This window comes from Carettochelys insculpta, chromosome 30, assembly GCF_033958435.1.
Source record: "Carettochelys insculpta isolate YL-2023 chromosome 30, ASM3395843v1, whole genome shotgun sequence".
Lineage (NCBI taxonomy): Eukaryota > Metazoa > Chordata > Testudines > Carettochelyidae > Carettochelys > Carettochelys insculpta.
Genome location: NC_134166.1, coordinates 1,905,523 through 1,921,817, shown reverse-complemented (window position 1 = coordinate 1,921,817; position 16,295 = coordinate 1,905,523). Strand labels below are relative to the sequence as shown.

Below are 16,295 nucleotides of genomic sequence, written 5' to 3'. Positions count from 1 at the left end.
GGCTGCAGAGTGGGGGGGGGCCCAGCAGGGGGTGCTGGGCAGCAGGGCGGGGGCTTGGGGGGGCTCCCTGTTGCTTGCTCCTCAGGTGAGCGGGAACAAGATTCCACCAGTCCCCTCCTGAGATATCGCCTGCCCCCCACGCCCCTCCTTCTGCAGCCACGGGGGACCTTGTTCTCTGGGTCTTGGCCCCTCACAACCTGGAGGGCTCAGCCCCACCCCCAGTCTCAGCAGGAATATCGTTGGGGTGGCCTGTACCCAGACAGGAGCGTCTGCCAGGCCCCAGCGGCAGTCTCAGCTCTGCCACTCCTGTGTGTCTCAGTTTCCCCGCCTGGGAAAAAAGGGGGTGACCCTACTGGGGGAGATTGCGAAAATGCTCACACCTGGTCTACTTTGCAAGGACCCCCCCGCTGGCATCCCCCAATCCAGACTGCCCCAGCTCAGCCTTCCCTGTTAACCCGGGCCCGAGTGTCTCTCTGTGGACTGCGACTGGCCTCATGGGCCCAAGGTGAGGGGTCAGTGCCCCAGGACTAGGGGGCAGCTGCTGCCCCCCACAAGCCTTTCCTGTGATGGGAAGGGGCCAGCCCAGCTCAGGGCTGCCGCTAGGGTTTGCTGACACCTCCTGGTGGCAGGAGAGCATGGCAGGAGCTCGATTTGAAGTGTGTGTGTGTGTGTGAGAGAGAGAGAGACAGAGAGTGTGTGTGGGGGGGTGGGGGAGACTGCTGCCTTCTGCTGGATGCAATCAGAACTGTTGGTCCATGTGCCTGAGCCCCTACAGTGCAAACAACAGCTGGAGATTCTCCATTAGCTCACACGACGGGGCCCTGGCTTTTAGAAGCGGGTTCAGTTCCCAGGGGTCCTGGGGGACATGCTGTCCTGCGACAGCCCAGCAGGCTTCACGAGGCTGCCAGGGGCTGAGTCCTGCCTGCAGAGCACTGCCTGGGTGCAGAGCTGCAGTACAGCTGGGAGAGCTGAATCCAGGCCAGGAGGTGGGTGACACACCAGGCACTGCAGGCTGGCGGGCAGAGGAGACCAACCTCCTCTATGTTAAGCATGGCCCTGCCAGGCTCTGCTCTGCCGCCAGGACCTGCTGGGCAGCTTGGGCAGTCGGGTTAGAGGAACATCAGGGCCTGAACATGGCCAGGGCTGCCAGCATCCAGAGCAGGACTGGGGCCAGTGCCCAGGCCCCGTCTCCAGCTCCCTGGTCAGCCCCACAGGCCAGGCCAATAGGTGGCTCCCACACCAGGCCTGTCTCTCACAGCAGGAGTTACTTGGGCCCCGGGTCTCCCTGGCCTGGTGTTGACCTCTCATCTCTTGGGGTCCCCACGTGTGCTGAGCCCCCACATCCTTCCCTGGAGGGCAGAACATGTAATGCCTGCTCAGATCCTACCCAGCCCCTGCGCTGGTGGGAGCCAGGAATATGCTGCACCCTGAGGATCCAGTGTTGGAGAGAGGCTGGGAGCCAGGACTCCTGAGTTCCCCTCCCAGTGCTGGGAGGGCAGGGGGTGAGTGGGTTAGCGGAGGGGGCTGGGAGCAAGGACTGCTGGGGACCATGGCGGGTATGGGGAGGGGAACAGAACAGGGTTCCCTGTAAATTTTCCCAGCCATGGACAATAAATTTTGTTCTGTGCACCAAGGCCTGTGCCAATGTGCACCACCCATAGAGACGCAGACTGCTGGCTGTGGGCGTGCTACTCACCAGCGAGGCAGCACCTGGCTGCCCCGGGTGGCCGCCCAAGTGCTCAGCTTACAGGGAACAGCAGGACAGACTAATAGCTAGACGGAATGGGAGCCAGGGTACAAGGGCTCTGTGCCCAGCCCTGGAAAGGGGCTGGTGTCTAGTAGTTAGAGCAGAGGGCTGGGAGTCAGGACTCCTGGGTTCCATACCCAGCTCTGCTCCACTCACTGTGTGATGCTGAGGAAAGCATGCCCCATGTTGCCTCAGTGTTCCCATCTGTAAAATGGGGGTAACTTTCTAATGCCTTGGCTATATTGTGTGTGTTTGTGTATTTGCACGCACACCACCTCCTGCTGCAGGGCATGAGAACTGTGTGTCAAAGGGCAATGGTGTGAGTAGGGAGTTCAATGAGGAGGCAGACTCGTAGAGCTCAGTGTGTTTAATGCCAAGAAGGGGCCAGGTGACGTGTATACCAAGCCCTGTCAAGTGAGCAGCTGTGTCACCGTGACTCCTTGGTCTCGCTCAGGAAGGCCTAGCCTGACCCCATGGCTGGAAGTGAATGCCAGGTGAAGCCAGGGAGGAAACAAGAGGTGTGCTTGTATCAGGGAGGCTGTTACAATTTGCAGAGGTTCAGGCGGATTCGCCACCTGCATCCCCCTCATTTTTTCCACCCAGGGACAGAATAAATTTTGCTACATGCACCAAGGCCTGTGTGGATGTGCCCCACCAACAGAAACCCACCCTGCACACTTCGAGTGGCTGTGGGCGTGCTGCTAACCAGCTGGTGGTTGCCAGCCCTGGCCAAGTATAGCTCCAGATGGGCAGGGTTTTAACAGCTCTGCCCTGGGGAATCCTCTGGCCTGGCCTAGGTCCCGAGCAGGCTGCATGTCCCCCAGGGACCACGGGGTCTCGTGCTGCAGCTGTGTCTGGGTGTCCGGTGCTGTTTGCTCTGGCACACCGTGGCCCCAGCTCAGGGTGCTGTTCTCTGACCCGGCGGGCTCCACTAATGAGCCCCAGGATGCTGGGAGCTCCTCACCCGCCTGGAGGGGAAAGAGCCCAGCGCCAAGGACCCAGAGGTGATCCCGCACCACACTTTATTGATTTGCTATTCACAGTCTGCCTCTTGTGCCAGTCCCGGCGGGGGTGGGGGGAGAGCAGGTGGGCCCCGGGGCCAGTGAGCAAAGGGGAAGGGGAGACCACTCATCAGCTCGGACCATTACATTGCTCTGCGTGCCGGTGGGGGGGTTGGAACCCCGAGGCCTGAGAAGGGGAAGCATTCAAGTCATAGATGGGGCAATGCCTTGGCACCTGCCTAGGGCAGAGGGAGAGCGCTGAGGGCGTTTGGCACAATGGGGACAAGCAGGAGCATCGGGAAGGGGCTGCCTCATGCATGCCCCAGCCTGGGCTGAGGCCCCCACCAAGCCCATGGGGCTGCCAGCTCACAGCAGCTTGAAGCTCAGGGCCTCAACACGGGCAGGGGGTTTTTACCCTCCCTCCCTCCCTCCCACCAGCGCTTGCTAGGTCAGCGCGTCAGACAAGGCTCAGCTACAGCCCAGGAAGGGGCACAACTGGCTCAGACTCCCAGGAGCAAGAGAAGAATGGGGGCCGGGGGAGTCGTGCCCGGCAGGGGCCTGGCACACCAGCACTGTGAGCCCTGCACAGGCAGTTGGGTTCTCGCCCCAGGGAGTTAGCCCAGCACCAGAGCCACCCCTGGGGCAGTTGGTGGCTGTGCTGCAAAGAGCAATACAGGGCCAGAGGGAGGCCCGGCAAAGCAGCCATCGGGCTGTGACTGACGTGTGTGCTGCCTCTTCTCTTGCTAGGACAGTGCAGCTCAGCTTTCTTGGCAGCTCAGACCTAGGGCAGCGTGTGTCACATCATCCCTATACTGCAGCTAACCACAGGCGAGTCTCTCATGTTAGATATGGCTCTGTGACTGGTAGCACCTGGTAGCTCAGGACTGAGGGGCCAGAAGGCCGTGGATCTGTCATGGGCCAGCAAACAGCTGGCTAGCAAGGCCAGGAGGGCAGCTCAGGGTAAGTATCTCAGCTGCCTGGAGGCTGGCCCAGCAGACAGGTGAGGGGGTGTTAGCCAGGACAGCGCTGGCGCGGGGGGCGGGGCTGGTGGCCAGCGGGGGCCGGCAGGGGAACCGCTCTCCTTAGGAGGAGCCAGCCAAGAGCACTGTTGGGGCAGGGAACCACGCGTGGCTGAGGGGGGTAGCAAAGGGGGCAGCCTGAGCGGGGAGCTCCAGGGCAGGGCCTGCTGGCTCCCTGGGGCTGCGCTACTTGATGAACTTGGTGCTGCCGCCGCAGTGCTCCTGCTGGCGGATGAGGCAGGCGATGGGGCTGGCGATGCCGCCAATCAGGGTCCAGTACTCGTCGAAGGAGATGTGTCCGTCCTTGTTCGCGTCCAGGTCGCAGATGAGCTTGTCGGCTGCCCGCTTGTTCCCGGTGTCCTGGGAAGAGAGTGGAGCTGTTTGGGGGCTGGCCGGGACACTCGGGCCTGGCTTCTCCATCCCGTGGTGAGCCCGTGGGCTCCGACACACGCTAGTGATCCCATGGTGCAGCCGGGCACTGCCTGTGGGCTCACACTCACACTGGTGATTCCCATGGTGCAGCCAGGCACTGCTCGTGGGTTCACACTCACACTAGTGATCCCATGGTGCAGCCGGGCACTGCCTCTGGGCTCACAAACTCACACTAGTGATCCCATGGTGCAGCCGGGCACTGCCTGTGGGCTCACACTCACACTGGTGATTCCCATGGTGCAGCCGGGCACTGCCTGTGGACTCACACTCACACTGGTGATTCCCATGGTGCAGCCGGGCACTGCCTGTGGGCTCACACTCACACTAGTGATTCCCATGGTGCAGCCGGGCACTGCCTGTGGACTCACACTCACTAGGGATTCCCATGATGCAGCCGGGCGCTGCCTGTGGACTCACACTCACACTGGTGATTCCCATGGTGCAGCCGGGCACTGCTCGTGGGTTCACACTCACACTAGTGATCCCATGGTGCAGCTGGGCACTGCCTGTGGGCTCACACTCACACTGGTGATTCCCATGGTGCAGCCGGGCACTGCCTGTGGACTCACACTCACACTGGTGATTCCCATGGTGCAGCCGGGCACTGCCTGTGGGCTCACACTCACACTAGTGATTCCCATGGTGCAGCCGGGCACTGCCTGTGGACTCACACTCACACTGGTGATTCCCATGGTGCAGCCGGGCACTGCTCGTGGGTTCACACTCACACTAGTGATCCCATGGTGCAGCTGGGCACTGCCTGTGGGCTCACACTCACACTAGCGATTCCCATGGTGCAGCCGGGCGCTGCCTGTGGGCTCACAAACTCACACTAGTGATTCTCATGGTGCAGCCAGGCACTGCCTGTGGGCTCACACTCACACTAGTGATTCCCATGGTGCAGCCGGGCACTGCCTGTGGGCTCACACTCACACTAGTGATTCCCATGGTGCAGCCGGGCACTGCCTGTGGGCTCACACTCACACTAGCGATTCCCATGGTGCAGCCAGGCACTGCTCGTAGGTTCACACTCACACTAGTGATCCCATGATGCTGCCCGTGGGTTCACGCTGGCACACTAGGGTTCCCCATGGTGTGCCTGGGCGCTGCCCGTGGGCTCACACTTGCACATGAGGGCTCACACCCTAGCATCCACCCTCTCACCGTCAGCATGTGGTTGAGCTCGCAGCTCAGCATCTTGCGGAAATCCTTCTTGCTGATGCGCCGCGGCTTCCGGCAGCAGCCGCTGGCGTACTTGTCATAGTTCTTCACCAGCACCTGCAGGGCCCACTCCAGCTCCGTCGAGTTGGCCGTCATCTCCGCCCTTTGGTCCCTGCAACAGTAATGGAGCCGCTGCCTGAGCTGTGCGGTGGCGTCTCTTTCCCCCACCCCAGGGCAGCCAGGCGTTAGCCCCATTCTGGCCTGCCTGCTGGGAACAGCTGGGTGCTGCAGGGCCTGCCAGGGACCCCACTTCAGTGGGGCACCCCACAGAGCAGGCAGGGCTCTCATTTCCAGGGTGTCCCCCAGAGAGTTCACCAGCTGTGGGCCACCTTTGTTCCCCTGTGCCATCCCTGGTCAATATCCCCCAGTATACTGCCAGCAATAGAGCCTGACTGTCGCAGGGCTTGTACTAAGGGCCGTACATAGGGTATGTGCCCTGGAGGTGTGCCCCAGAACTGAGCCTAGGCACGGCTCCTGTGCTCACACTCACACACGGGCAGTGGCCCAAACAGGCACCAGAGTCCTCAGGCCTGGTAGCAGCAGCTGGTCCTCTGAGAGCAGGACCAGCCAAGTCTGTGACCCAGTCGTTACAGGGGAATACGGACTGCAAGGGCTTCGGAAGGGGGCCAGTGCGGAGGTCGGCAGGGAGGCTAGAGGAGGAGATGGGGGTGCGGGAGAGGCTTGGCAGGAGCGGGAGCAGGGGCAGGCACTGCACCAGGCGGGGGCTCAAATGGGGGGCGCCGTGGTGTCTCTCTGTGCCAGCCAGCCCCGGACGGCTCCCCAGAGAGCAGTGAGGCCAAGAGGTTCCTTCCCCTGCCCAGAACACCCCTGTCCCTTGTCCCCAAGCAGCCTGCAGCAGGGCTAGTCGGTGTCAACACAGCCCCTGACCAGGGCAGCCAGAGCCAAGGGGGCTGTCCCCTTTCCCAGCCTGCCTGGTTCCCCTGAGGGGAGAGAGCTCAGCCCCGGAGCCCCACAGCCCCGCAGCTCTGGAGCCCCGCAGCCCCGGAGCCCCACAGCCCTGGATCCCCACAGCCCTGGAGTTCCGCAGCCCCACAGCCCTGGAGCCCTGCGCTTGTGATGTTACTGGGTTTTTAGATGAACATGCAAACCATTGTTGCAACCACTGGCCTAGATTTGCACCATGTGGGCCAAGGGAGGTGTCCACTGACAGCTGGTGAGGCCCTGCACCTACTTCAACTGCTCATGTGGGTGCGTCGTTTCTACATGTGGTGTTGTGCGTACCAGCTCTGGGCTTGTAGTGAGATGGCCGTGGCTGGGGGACCTCAGCGGGGCGGGGGAGGGGCACCTCGCGGGGGGGCGGTTCCCGCAGTTGAAGCCGCACTTGACACACTAAGGGCCTCGGCAGGCGCCAATCCCCAGCTGAGGAGTGCGGCTCTCGGGTGCTGCCCGGCAGGCAGGCGCTGGCTGATGGCCTGAAAGGGCTTGGACAAGTGACCTGCCCGCGTGACTGGCTCCATCTCCGCCCGCTCCCACACTGGGCCTGGGGATAAGGGGCCCCGAGAGCTCCTGCCCTGTCTCCCGGCAGCTCCTCCCTGCGGGAGCTGGGCCGGAAGGGTCGCTGACCCCCGCAAAGGACGTGCTCCAGAGGCTTTTGGGGTGGCAGCGGTTCCATCTGCGGCAAGGCAGCGCCAAGCCCCCTGTGCCGGGTGTGTAACGGGAGTGCCTTAATGAGTTTAGTCTCAGCCTTTTCTTTCCTCTTTCTATCACTGACCCGTCGGCGTCGGATGCTGCAGCCCAGGCCCAGCGGCTTGCCGGGGTCAGGGCCGAGGTACAGGCGGACCTGGGGCCGTGGCTGGGAGAACCGGGGTGGCTTTGGTGCAACTGGTTTCCTCGGTGTGGGGCTGGGGGTGGCACGGGGAAGCCGGCGTGTGTGAGGGAATTTGCTGGTGTGACTGGCTGGCTGGAGCGGCAACAGCAGGGCTCTGGGTGACGGGTTCGGTGCCCCACAGTGGAGACCCCAGCCTGGGGCTGGCTGTAGCCCTGTTTGAGCTATTGACCCTGGTTTGGGCGGTGGCCAGGAAAACCTCCCATGTTACAGAGGCTGCCAAGAGCGCCCTGCCCACGCCAGAAGGTGAAGCAAAGCCCCCGAATGCTGGGCGGGGCGGGGGAAGTTAATCTCAGGGTCTGCCGGCCAAGCTCAAGCCTCGAGGCTGCCGGTTGGCAGGACAGGGGTTTCTCTGGACTGGATGGGGCCCGCCGGAGGGCTGTTAGCATGTGATGGAGTCAGGGGTGGGTGGGTGAGACTCAGGCTGGACGTGGGTGTGACAGGCGGAGCAGCTCCCAGGCCCTAAGGATGACCCCTGGGCTGTAACGTAGGCTGGCAGGTAACACCTCTGCCCTGACCACAGAGCAGGGCGGAGCTGAGCTGGGTTTGAATCAGAGGCAGCTGGAAGCTGGGGGGAGAGGGAGCTGGAAGGAGCCAGCCTGGCTGGGGAAAAGCTCCTCCCCAGAGGGTCACCCCTCGGGCTCCTCTCCCCAGGACGGGGTGGAACGACTGTCTCTGCCGGCTGTACTGACCCCTCTGTGCTGAGCTGGGCCTCTGTCGCCTAATGAACTTCCTGTTCTACCTGCTGAGTGAGTCGCTCCTGCCTGCGGACGGGGTGCAGTGCCTGGGGACCCCTGAACCCCATCACACTCCTGCCTGCGGACGGGGTGCAGTGCCTGGGGACCCCTGAACCCCATCACATAGTGACTGTCCCTTGGGGCCCAGCAGTCGGTGCTGGGATCCGGGCAGGGCCCCCCCACTGCCGAACCACTCCCGTCTGGCCTGACGATGGAGACTGGATGTATGATCTGATCTCCCTGCAGCCCAGCCCCTCCTTGGGCTGCCCCCGGCCCAGCTCCTGGGAGTGGTGCACGTACAGCTCCCAACACCTGCAGCTGCCTGGCTCCCCCGGCGTCGCACCGGCGCCTGCTCCAGCCCTTGCAGCAATGCCTGGCAGCCCCCTGCCTGAGAGAGGAATGCGGCTGGTCCTGGGAGGGTGGTGGGCGGAGGAGGAGACCCACTGGGCGGTAATTACCGGGGGGCACCCGGACTGGCCCGCAGCGCGGGGGATGAGGCAACCTGCCAGCACGGGGTGAGAGGGAGCTGCCCGGGGATCACAGCCCTGGTGGAAAGGGCCCAGCCCCACTGCAGCCAGCAGAGCCGCCCCAGCGCGCTGGTGAGGAGCGGAGAGCCGGCCCCTCCCTAGACACCGGTTTGCCGAGGGGCAGGAGCACCCCACACCCAGCCCTACACCAGGCTGAGCTGTGTCAACCAGCCCAGACCCTGCCCAGCCGGGAGTGGGGACAGGGAGGTTGGCCAGGCAGCTTAGGGCAGTGAGGGGGAGGCGCTGGCCAGGCAGCTCAGTGGGGGGGGGGGGGGGGCGGGTGCTGGCCAGGCAGCATGGCCTCTGTCCGCAGCAGCACGAAGGGCCAGGCCCAGAGGTTCTTTCCCTGCCGCCGGGCAGCCCCAGGAGAGCTCCGCTCTGCCCCTCCCTGGGGAGCTCCTGGGGCCCCGCGCCCTCTGCCGCACTCAAGCCGCCCGCAGCGTCCACAGCCAGCGCAGGATGTCACAGCAGGACGGGAGGGGAGCACGTCCCATTGTTTGACTTTCCTGCCTGCAGGATGCCACAGCCTGCTCGCTAGACACTGCACAGCCCGCTCGCTATGTACCGCACAGCCCGCTCGCTATGTACCACCACAGCCCGCTCGCTATGTACCGCACAGCCCGCTCGCTATGTACCACCACAGCCCGCTCGCTATGTACCGCACAGCCCGCTCGCTATGTACCACCACAGCCCGCTCGCTAGACACTGCACAGCCCGCTCGCTATGTACCAGCACAGCCCGCTCGCTATGTACCGCACAGCCCGCTCGCTATGTACCACCACAGCCCGCTCGCTATGTACCGCACAGCCTGCTCGCTATGTACCACCACAGCCCGCTCGCTATGTACCGCACAGCCTGCTCGCTATGTACCGCACAGCCCGCTCGCTATGTACCGCACAGCCTGCTCGCTATGTACCACCACAGCCCGCTCGCTATGTACCACCACAGCCTGCTCGCTAGACACTGCACAGCCCGCTCGCTATGTACCACCACAGCCCGCTCGCTATGTACCTCACAGCCCGCTCGCTATGTACCACCACAGCCTGCTCGCTAGACACTGCACAGCCCGCTCGCTATGTACCAGCACAGCCCGCTCGCTAGACACTGCACAGCCCACTCGCTATGTACCACCACAGCCCGCTCGCTATGTACTGCACAGCCCGCTCGCTATGTACCGCACAGCCTGCTCGCTATGTACCACCACAGCCTGCTCGCTAGACACTGCACAGCCCGCTCGCTATGTACCAGCACAGCCCGCTCGCTAGACACTGCACAGCCCGCTCGCTATGTACCACCACAGCCCGCTCGCTATGTACCGCACAGCCTGCTCGCTATGTACCACCACAGCCCGCTCGCTATGTACCGCACAGCCCGCTCGCTGGGCACGCACCTTCCAGTTAAGGGGTGTGGCCATTTCACAGTGAGCCCTTCTGAGGATCTGGCCCACATCCTTGGCCCCATTCTGGAAGTCATCACACCACAGACCTGGCGCCGGTGAATTGGGGATGGGGAGGTGCTAGTGAAGTGGCACAGGGCCCCCCCGTGATTCCCCAGGCCCCAGTGGGGCTGTGCGAGGGCCGGGGCCCTCCTGTCAGAACTTGGCTCCTGCGCCCTCTGGGCTGGTCCGAGGGGTCCTTCCTCGGGCACACGGGTGCCGGCAGCACCCTGTCCCGCCCGTCGTGGGAGCGCAGGGGGGGCTGTACCCTGTCCTGCTCCGACACCGTGGGTGACAGAGAGGAAGCTGTGCCCCCAGCCCCACGCCCAGCAGGCCGGGCCTGGCACAGGTGGCCAGTTCTGGGCTTTGGGTGGGCTCTGCCTTGGGGGCAGGGCTGGGGGGCCCACGCCGGCACAGTGTGGGACATCTCGCCCCAGCCTCGGAGGAAACCCCCTCCAGCTAGCGGGCCGGCTGCCCCCACTCCGGTGCTGACGTCCCGGCTTTGCGGGAGAAGCCGGGGACAAGCCCTGCTGTGGGCAGAGCCACCCGGGAGCATGGGAGACTCCCACCAGCGCCCAGCCTGTGCCAGGTCTGCTCCCCGGGCGAGGTGCTCCACCCAGAGCCTGCGCCTGCTAGTGCCGAGCATCCTGCCGCCTGGGCCAGGAGCTGGGACGGGGGGCGGTCGCTCCGCCTGGGGCACCCGGCCTTGGCCGCTGTCAGGGACAGGACACTGGGCCGTCCGGTCATTTCTGTCCGTGCCTTGGGCTCAGCGCTTGTCTTCCCCTCTGCTTGCGCCACACACCAGGGGCCCGATCCTGTGCTGGGATAAATCTGCCTCCTTTGGGGGAAGCTAGAGACCCCCAGCGCCCTGGCTCCAATCCAGGCCGGGTGCCAGTTTACACCCACAGTGCACCTGGCCCCTCATCATGGGTCTGCTGCTTGTCCTGCTCCAGGCCTCTCCTCCCCCACAGCTCCGGTCTGGCCTGGGAAGTCTCCGCTGGTCTGCAGCCAAAGCAGACCTGGCCATGCGGCCCTGCGGCCCTGGGCTGGCTCAGCGGCTGTCAGTCCTCCAGGCCCCATCTGGCTGGGGAGTCTCTGCCGCCAGATTGGTGACTGTTAGGGGGCTGCAGGCCAGGAGCCCATGCGCAATGGCGGGGCGGCCAGGCCCTTTGGCTGCACGCTGGGGCTCTGCCAGAGGAAGCCAGCTGGGTGGGCCAGCCCACAGCCAAGCCAGCAATGCTGGAGCAGAGCTCCAGGGGCCCCCAAACAGCCGTCTCTCAGCGCTGCCTTGGGGAAGCCCACAGGGAGCTGCTCCGGCAGAACACGCAACGTCCACCACCGAGTGGAAGACACTGCCAGCTGCGGGTGCTCTGCTCACCCGCTGGGCAGCCCCGACTCTCCTGCCGCCCACCGCTGGCCTGTTGCACCCAGCTGGCCTGGCCCTGGGCAGAGCAGGGGACCGGGGCCAGGTTTCTGTGGCCGCCTACAGCTGCCGGGGACGCATGGGGCACCAGCCTGGCCCAGTGGCCTGTCTGCCGGGGCAGGAGAGCCGCGTGGGCCGGCGGGGCCGGGGCCGCCAGCATCCGTGTGAACTCCGCGGGCGGCGTGAAGCAGATCAGATAAGCGAGCTGGGACCTGCCACTCCACAGGGCAAGGCGGGCGGGTCCCCAGCGCTTCGCTCACCCTCTCCCAGCCGTGCCCAGCTTCCTTCGGCGCCACCGCCCTTCTTCCCACTCCCATGCCCTTGGGACCCTGCGCGGCACAGGGCCATGGCCCAGCCCGCAGCGCCCAAGAGACGCAGGACACGTCTGGGCTGGTCCCGGGGCCCCCAGTTGTGGTGACTAAAGGGCACGAGGCAGAGGGCAGAGATGGGCTGGCGACGCCAATACCCACGGGAGGGAAGTGACAGGAGAGAACCAAGGTGATCTCCAGGGGCTCCCTTGTACTCAGCCCCCTGCCTCTGGCCCAGAGCAGGCTGCCAGGCCCCACTGCCCCTCATTGCTTCTGAGGGGCAGGCAGGTTGAGACCCCGTCCTGGAGCCCTGCCTGGCTCTCACGCAGGCGCCTCCATCCCCTGGGCTGTACCATGGGGGTAGGGGGAGAAGGGATCCCTGGCTCCCACGCTCTGGGGTGGGGGTTGTAGAGCTCTCGGCTGCTGCAAAATAACTGCCTCCAGGCAGACTCAAAGCCAGGACGTCGCTGCAGCGCATAGGCCAGCTGGCTCTCAGCTCAGGCCCTAGAGGACACTTACTATTTCTGTGACATGGTCTAGGTGCTGCTACGCAGGACAGGTAACCACCCCTGGGTGTGCGGGTTACAGACACGCTGGGAGCAATGCGGTTATGGTTCACTTTCCTGCAAGGGCCCCCTGGACTCGCAGCCCTCCCAGTGCCAGCTCAGCCCCGGCCGGGGATGAGAAAGAGAAGCTGTTAATCAGGAGACACTCACCGGGCACTTGGCCAACCCACTGTCACCAGATCAAGGGATCCCCCAGCTTCCCCGGAGTTGGCCCTCTGCAGACCATCCCCCTTGTCCCCACTGCTGCACTCCAGCCTCACGCAGCACTGGGGGCTCTGTGCCCCAGCCCAGCCTCCTGTACCTTCACTCCGTCCGGTTCCTGCTCCCTCCAGTTCTCACCTTCCCCCTGTCTGCCCCTCTCTGCTCTCCCCACGGGCACAGCCGCACCGGCCTCCGAGAACAGCCAGGCACACTGGGCCCTGCTCTCTGCTCTTGGCATCGGGATCTCAGCTCCCCTTGGTGGATGCACAAGTTCCGCTCTTGAGCAGGGCCCTGTGGCCGTTCCCATCGAGCCCTGTGCCGGCACATCCCGCTGCTGTCGACGGGACGAGTCACTGCCAGGCTGGGACTCCTGCATTCCCAAGGGATGTGCCAGGAGCTGGGAAAAGCCCCTGGCTGGTCCCAGTCCCGGCTGCTGGCCCTGCTTACCTGGTGTGACCACTGCCTGCCCTCCCTCGCGTCTGCCAAGAGCGGTACTCGCCCGGGGTCTGGCTCTGCCCTTCCGGCTGCTCTCAGCTTTGCACAGCAGGCTGAAGAATGTGCCTCCCACGCTGGCTCTGCCCTGTGCACGTAACACAAGGCTTTTAAAGCGACACAGCCCCTTTTGGCAGCTGCTGATGTTCCTGGGGCGCTCCTGCCCCGCCTCGGGGACTCGCCTCGGAAACGGCTTCTGGAATCCAGACAGTTGCAAAACACAGGCCTGTGCCCTGCTGAGCAAGCCAGGCCCCTTCCCACGGGGACACAGAGCGTGGCTCATGCCGGGCCGGAAAAGCCAGCTCACCACGCAGCACTGGCCTGGCGTAATTCTCCTTGTGGGAAGGCAGGTGGCCAGGTGCGTTTCTCCCATAGTGGGGCCCCGCACCAGAGGGACAGATGTCACCCATGCAGCTGGGCTGGTGACACGGCAGACAGCTCAGAGCCCCCAGACTCCAGCGACCGCAGAAGAGAAGACAAGTTCCCACCACTGTTAGGCCAACAGCCAACTTCCATTCTCATCAATTCAGCAAGCAGGAGCCCATGGCGCAGCCGTTGGCCTGGTGCTCTGGGCCCCGGGCCGCCAGAGGAAGGCCAATCCCAAACTCAGAAAGGGGGGGTCACCTTCATCTCTCAGGAGCAGGGGGCAGTGAGGGTAGGGCCCCTGACTGCAGCTGGCTCAGGCCGGAGTCCACTCTAACCCGGCTAAGTGCCAACACGTGGGCGCTGTGGGCCACCTTCACTCGCCTGAAACCAGGGCACCCGGGCGATCCCTCTGAGTCGGCAGCTGCGTAACCGAGATCCGAAGGCAGCCAGGGCTGGGGCTGGGGCCTGAACCGGTCCCAGCTGAAGCCCAGCTCCTTGGGACCGGCTTGGCCAGACAAACCGAGTGTGGGTTTTAAGTGCTGGCCATTAGCAAAACCAAAACTGAAGACCTTGGGCGCCGTTGAGTGCTCCCGACTGGCTTCTGCCCTCACAGACTTGCCTTGGTAATTAGTGGCTCTGAGCAAGTTGCGTCCTTAGCACAGCTGCTGTGGACTCACCAGCGAGCCGCTGCAGAGGCGAGATGGCCACTTTCTTCCCAGAGGCCAATCTGTGGCAACACAGGGGCCGCTCGGGGCCGAGCACGGGGCTGTTCACCTGGCGGGGACCCAGGTTTGGTAGTGCGGCGTCTGGCCGGTTCTGGGGGCTTTCTGGTGACACAAGGTTTACAGGAACAAAAGTGGCTCGTGCTCTGACTTGGTGCCCCACAGGGCGGGGGGCCTCCTGCCACCCTTCAGGCAGGCAGCTGCCCCTGAGTCCATGGCAGAGTCAGAGCCGAGGCCGGCAGGGCGGGCGTGAGCAGTGGCTGTGCATGCAGGCAGCGTTCCTGCCGGCTGGCTGGCCCCTGAGAGACCCTTTCTCCTGGCTGTGATCCAGTGGGGTGTGTGGGGATTTTATTCCCCGGTGGTGCCTCAGTTTCCCCAGGCACAGCATCGGTGCATAGTGGTGAGGGGCGTGTCGCTGTGATGACTTCTCCCACAAAGACAATGGCCCCCATGGCCCTTGGAATCCAGGCAGCCCGGGGACACCTTGTGATGGGGTTCTGGGGTCCCCCAAGCTCTGCACCCTGTCCGCAGGAAGGAGAGTCTCTCACTTAGCAGGAGAACAGCAGGTTTATTAGCCGACAGGACTCAGCATCGTACAGAGGAGTCAGTACAGCAGGCAGAGACAGCCAGTCCAATCCATGTTGGGGAGAGGAGGCCCCGAGGGGCCCCCAGAGCTGGGGCCTAGCCCCCTCCTTTGTCTCTCTCTCCCAGCCCAGACTAACTGCTTCCAACTCCCAGTTCCAATTCAAACCCCTCAGGCTCCACCTCCTCCTTTGTCTGCAGTACAAAGGTGTTACCTGGTCGTCAGGGTTACCCTCAGCAGGGGCCCCACACTCTCTGTGAGCCACACACACAGGTATCCCCCACTCCATCACATCTCTCCCCCCTTCCAGACCGAACTGAGCGGGGTCACTCAGCCAGTGACCTGGGGAAGTTTGGGGCCCTCCCCTCGTGATTGGGCATCGGCTGCACCCTCAGTGCTCCCCTTGATGTGCACCACCTCCATGTCATAATCCTGCTGGGGGAGGCTCCAAGTCAGGAGCTTGGTCTTGGCCCTTTTCATGTGATGCAGCCGGGCAAATCCCTTTAGTTCCCTTGGGTTGGTTGGTCTCGCTGCTTCGGCCCCGGTCCATCAGCCACGTTCTCAAGTCGGGCGGGCAGAGCCCATACAGATGCTGCAGCACCAACAGATTAAACAGGTGTTTTGTGATCTGGGTCCTGCCCCATCTGACCACCAGTCCATACAGCTGCTCCAGCCAATGTTTGGAATTCAGTTACAGTCCAGTAACGGAAGGTACAAATGCTTCCACCCTTGGCATTCAGCCAGACCACCACAATGGCTGTGTGCCTCAGTTTCCCCTTCCATGCCACACAATAGGTTTGGAATGTTCCTCCTCACGTGAGAGGTTGCAAGACTAGTTACAGGGAACAATGGTGACATTTCAGAGTTACAGACTCCTTCAACATACAACTCATGTTTCTACATCAATGTCATCATGTTAAATGGCTCTTTCCAAACATTTAGTACATGATACAATTCTACAGCTTTTGGTAGCAGCACCCCTTGGTTACAGCAGTCAGCGTGAGTAACAGAACAAACCCATTGCAACTGTACATTTACGTTGCTCTTTGGTAGACCACAACTTTTGTGTAACCTCCTTGAGAATCTGGTATTTTGGGGAAAAATGGCTGAGGCCTTTTTTAGCACCATCAAGTTCTAATCTTCTCTCTTGCCCCCTGGGGTGGAAATTTGATCTCTCTGGCTGTGCCCTCCCTTCTAACAAGAGCTGGGCCATTGATGATCTCAGGGAGACGGCCCCTCCCAGCCAGCCTGGAAATTTGCAAACCAAACTGCTTTCTGAGAGTTGTTTTGTGAGTCCCAGACGCAGAATCCACATGGAGGAATCCCTGTTTATCCCTTACTGGCCCACCAGGCCCACAGCTCCTTTGTCCTTTTACCTCCAACTTCTGCCTCCCAGTGGAATCAGAATTGGAGTCCAGTGTGAGAATATAAGTGTTTCTAGCATCTGGAGATGGGGAATTGCTGAACCTCTCCTGCATCCTACAGAGACTGACTGTGCAGCTGTTTTACTTGGTTCTCACAGGGCTGCTCACACTACCTGATAGTTTTCACTTTACTTGCACCAGCTTCCAATTCCTGAGAAACTTTTACCCTGCCTGCTTTGGACCCTTCCAGAGCACAGCCAGTGGTTTCACACTCAGGCAGGTCCTGGCCATCAGGAGCTGAAACA

The 16,295-nt window shown here is 63.0% G+C and overlaps 1 protein-coding gene across 1 annotated transcript; it reads right to left on the bottom strand.

The window, feature by feature from the left end:
- Nucleotides 1–2,099: 2,099 nt before the first annotated feature.
- Nucleotides 2,100–13,043, bottom strand: S100A16 (S100 calcium binding protein A16). Its single transcript, XM_074980838.1, has 3 exons — nucleotides 12,911–13,043; nucleotides 5,364–5,532; nucleotides 2,100–4,127 (listed from the first exon to the last, which is right to left on the bottom strand). Exons 2-3 carry the CDS (start codon nucleotides 5,514–5,516, stop codon nucleotides 3,954–3,956), a joined length of 327 nt encoding a protein of 108 aa, XP_074836939.1. The 5' UTR covers nucleotides 5,517–5,532; nucleotides 12,911–13,043; the 3' UTR covers nucleotides 2,100–3,953.
- Nucleotides 13,044–16,295: the final 3,252 nt, after the last annotated feature.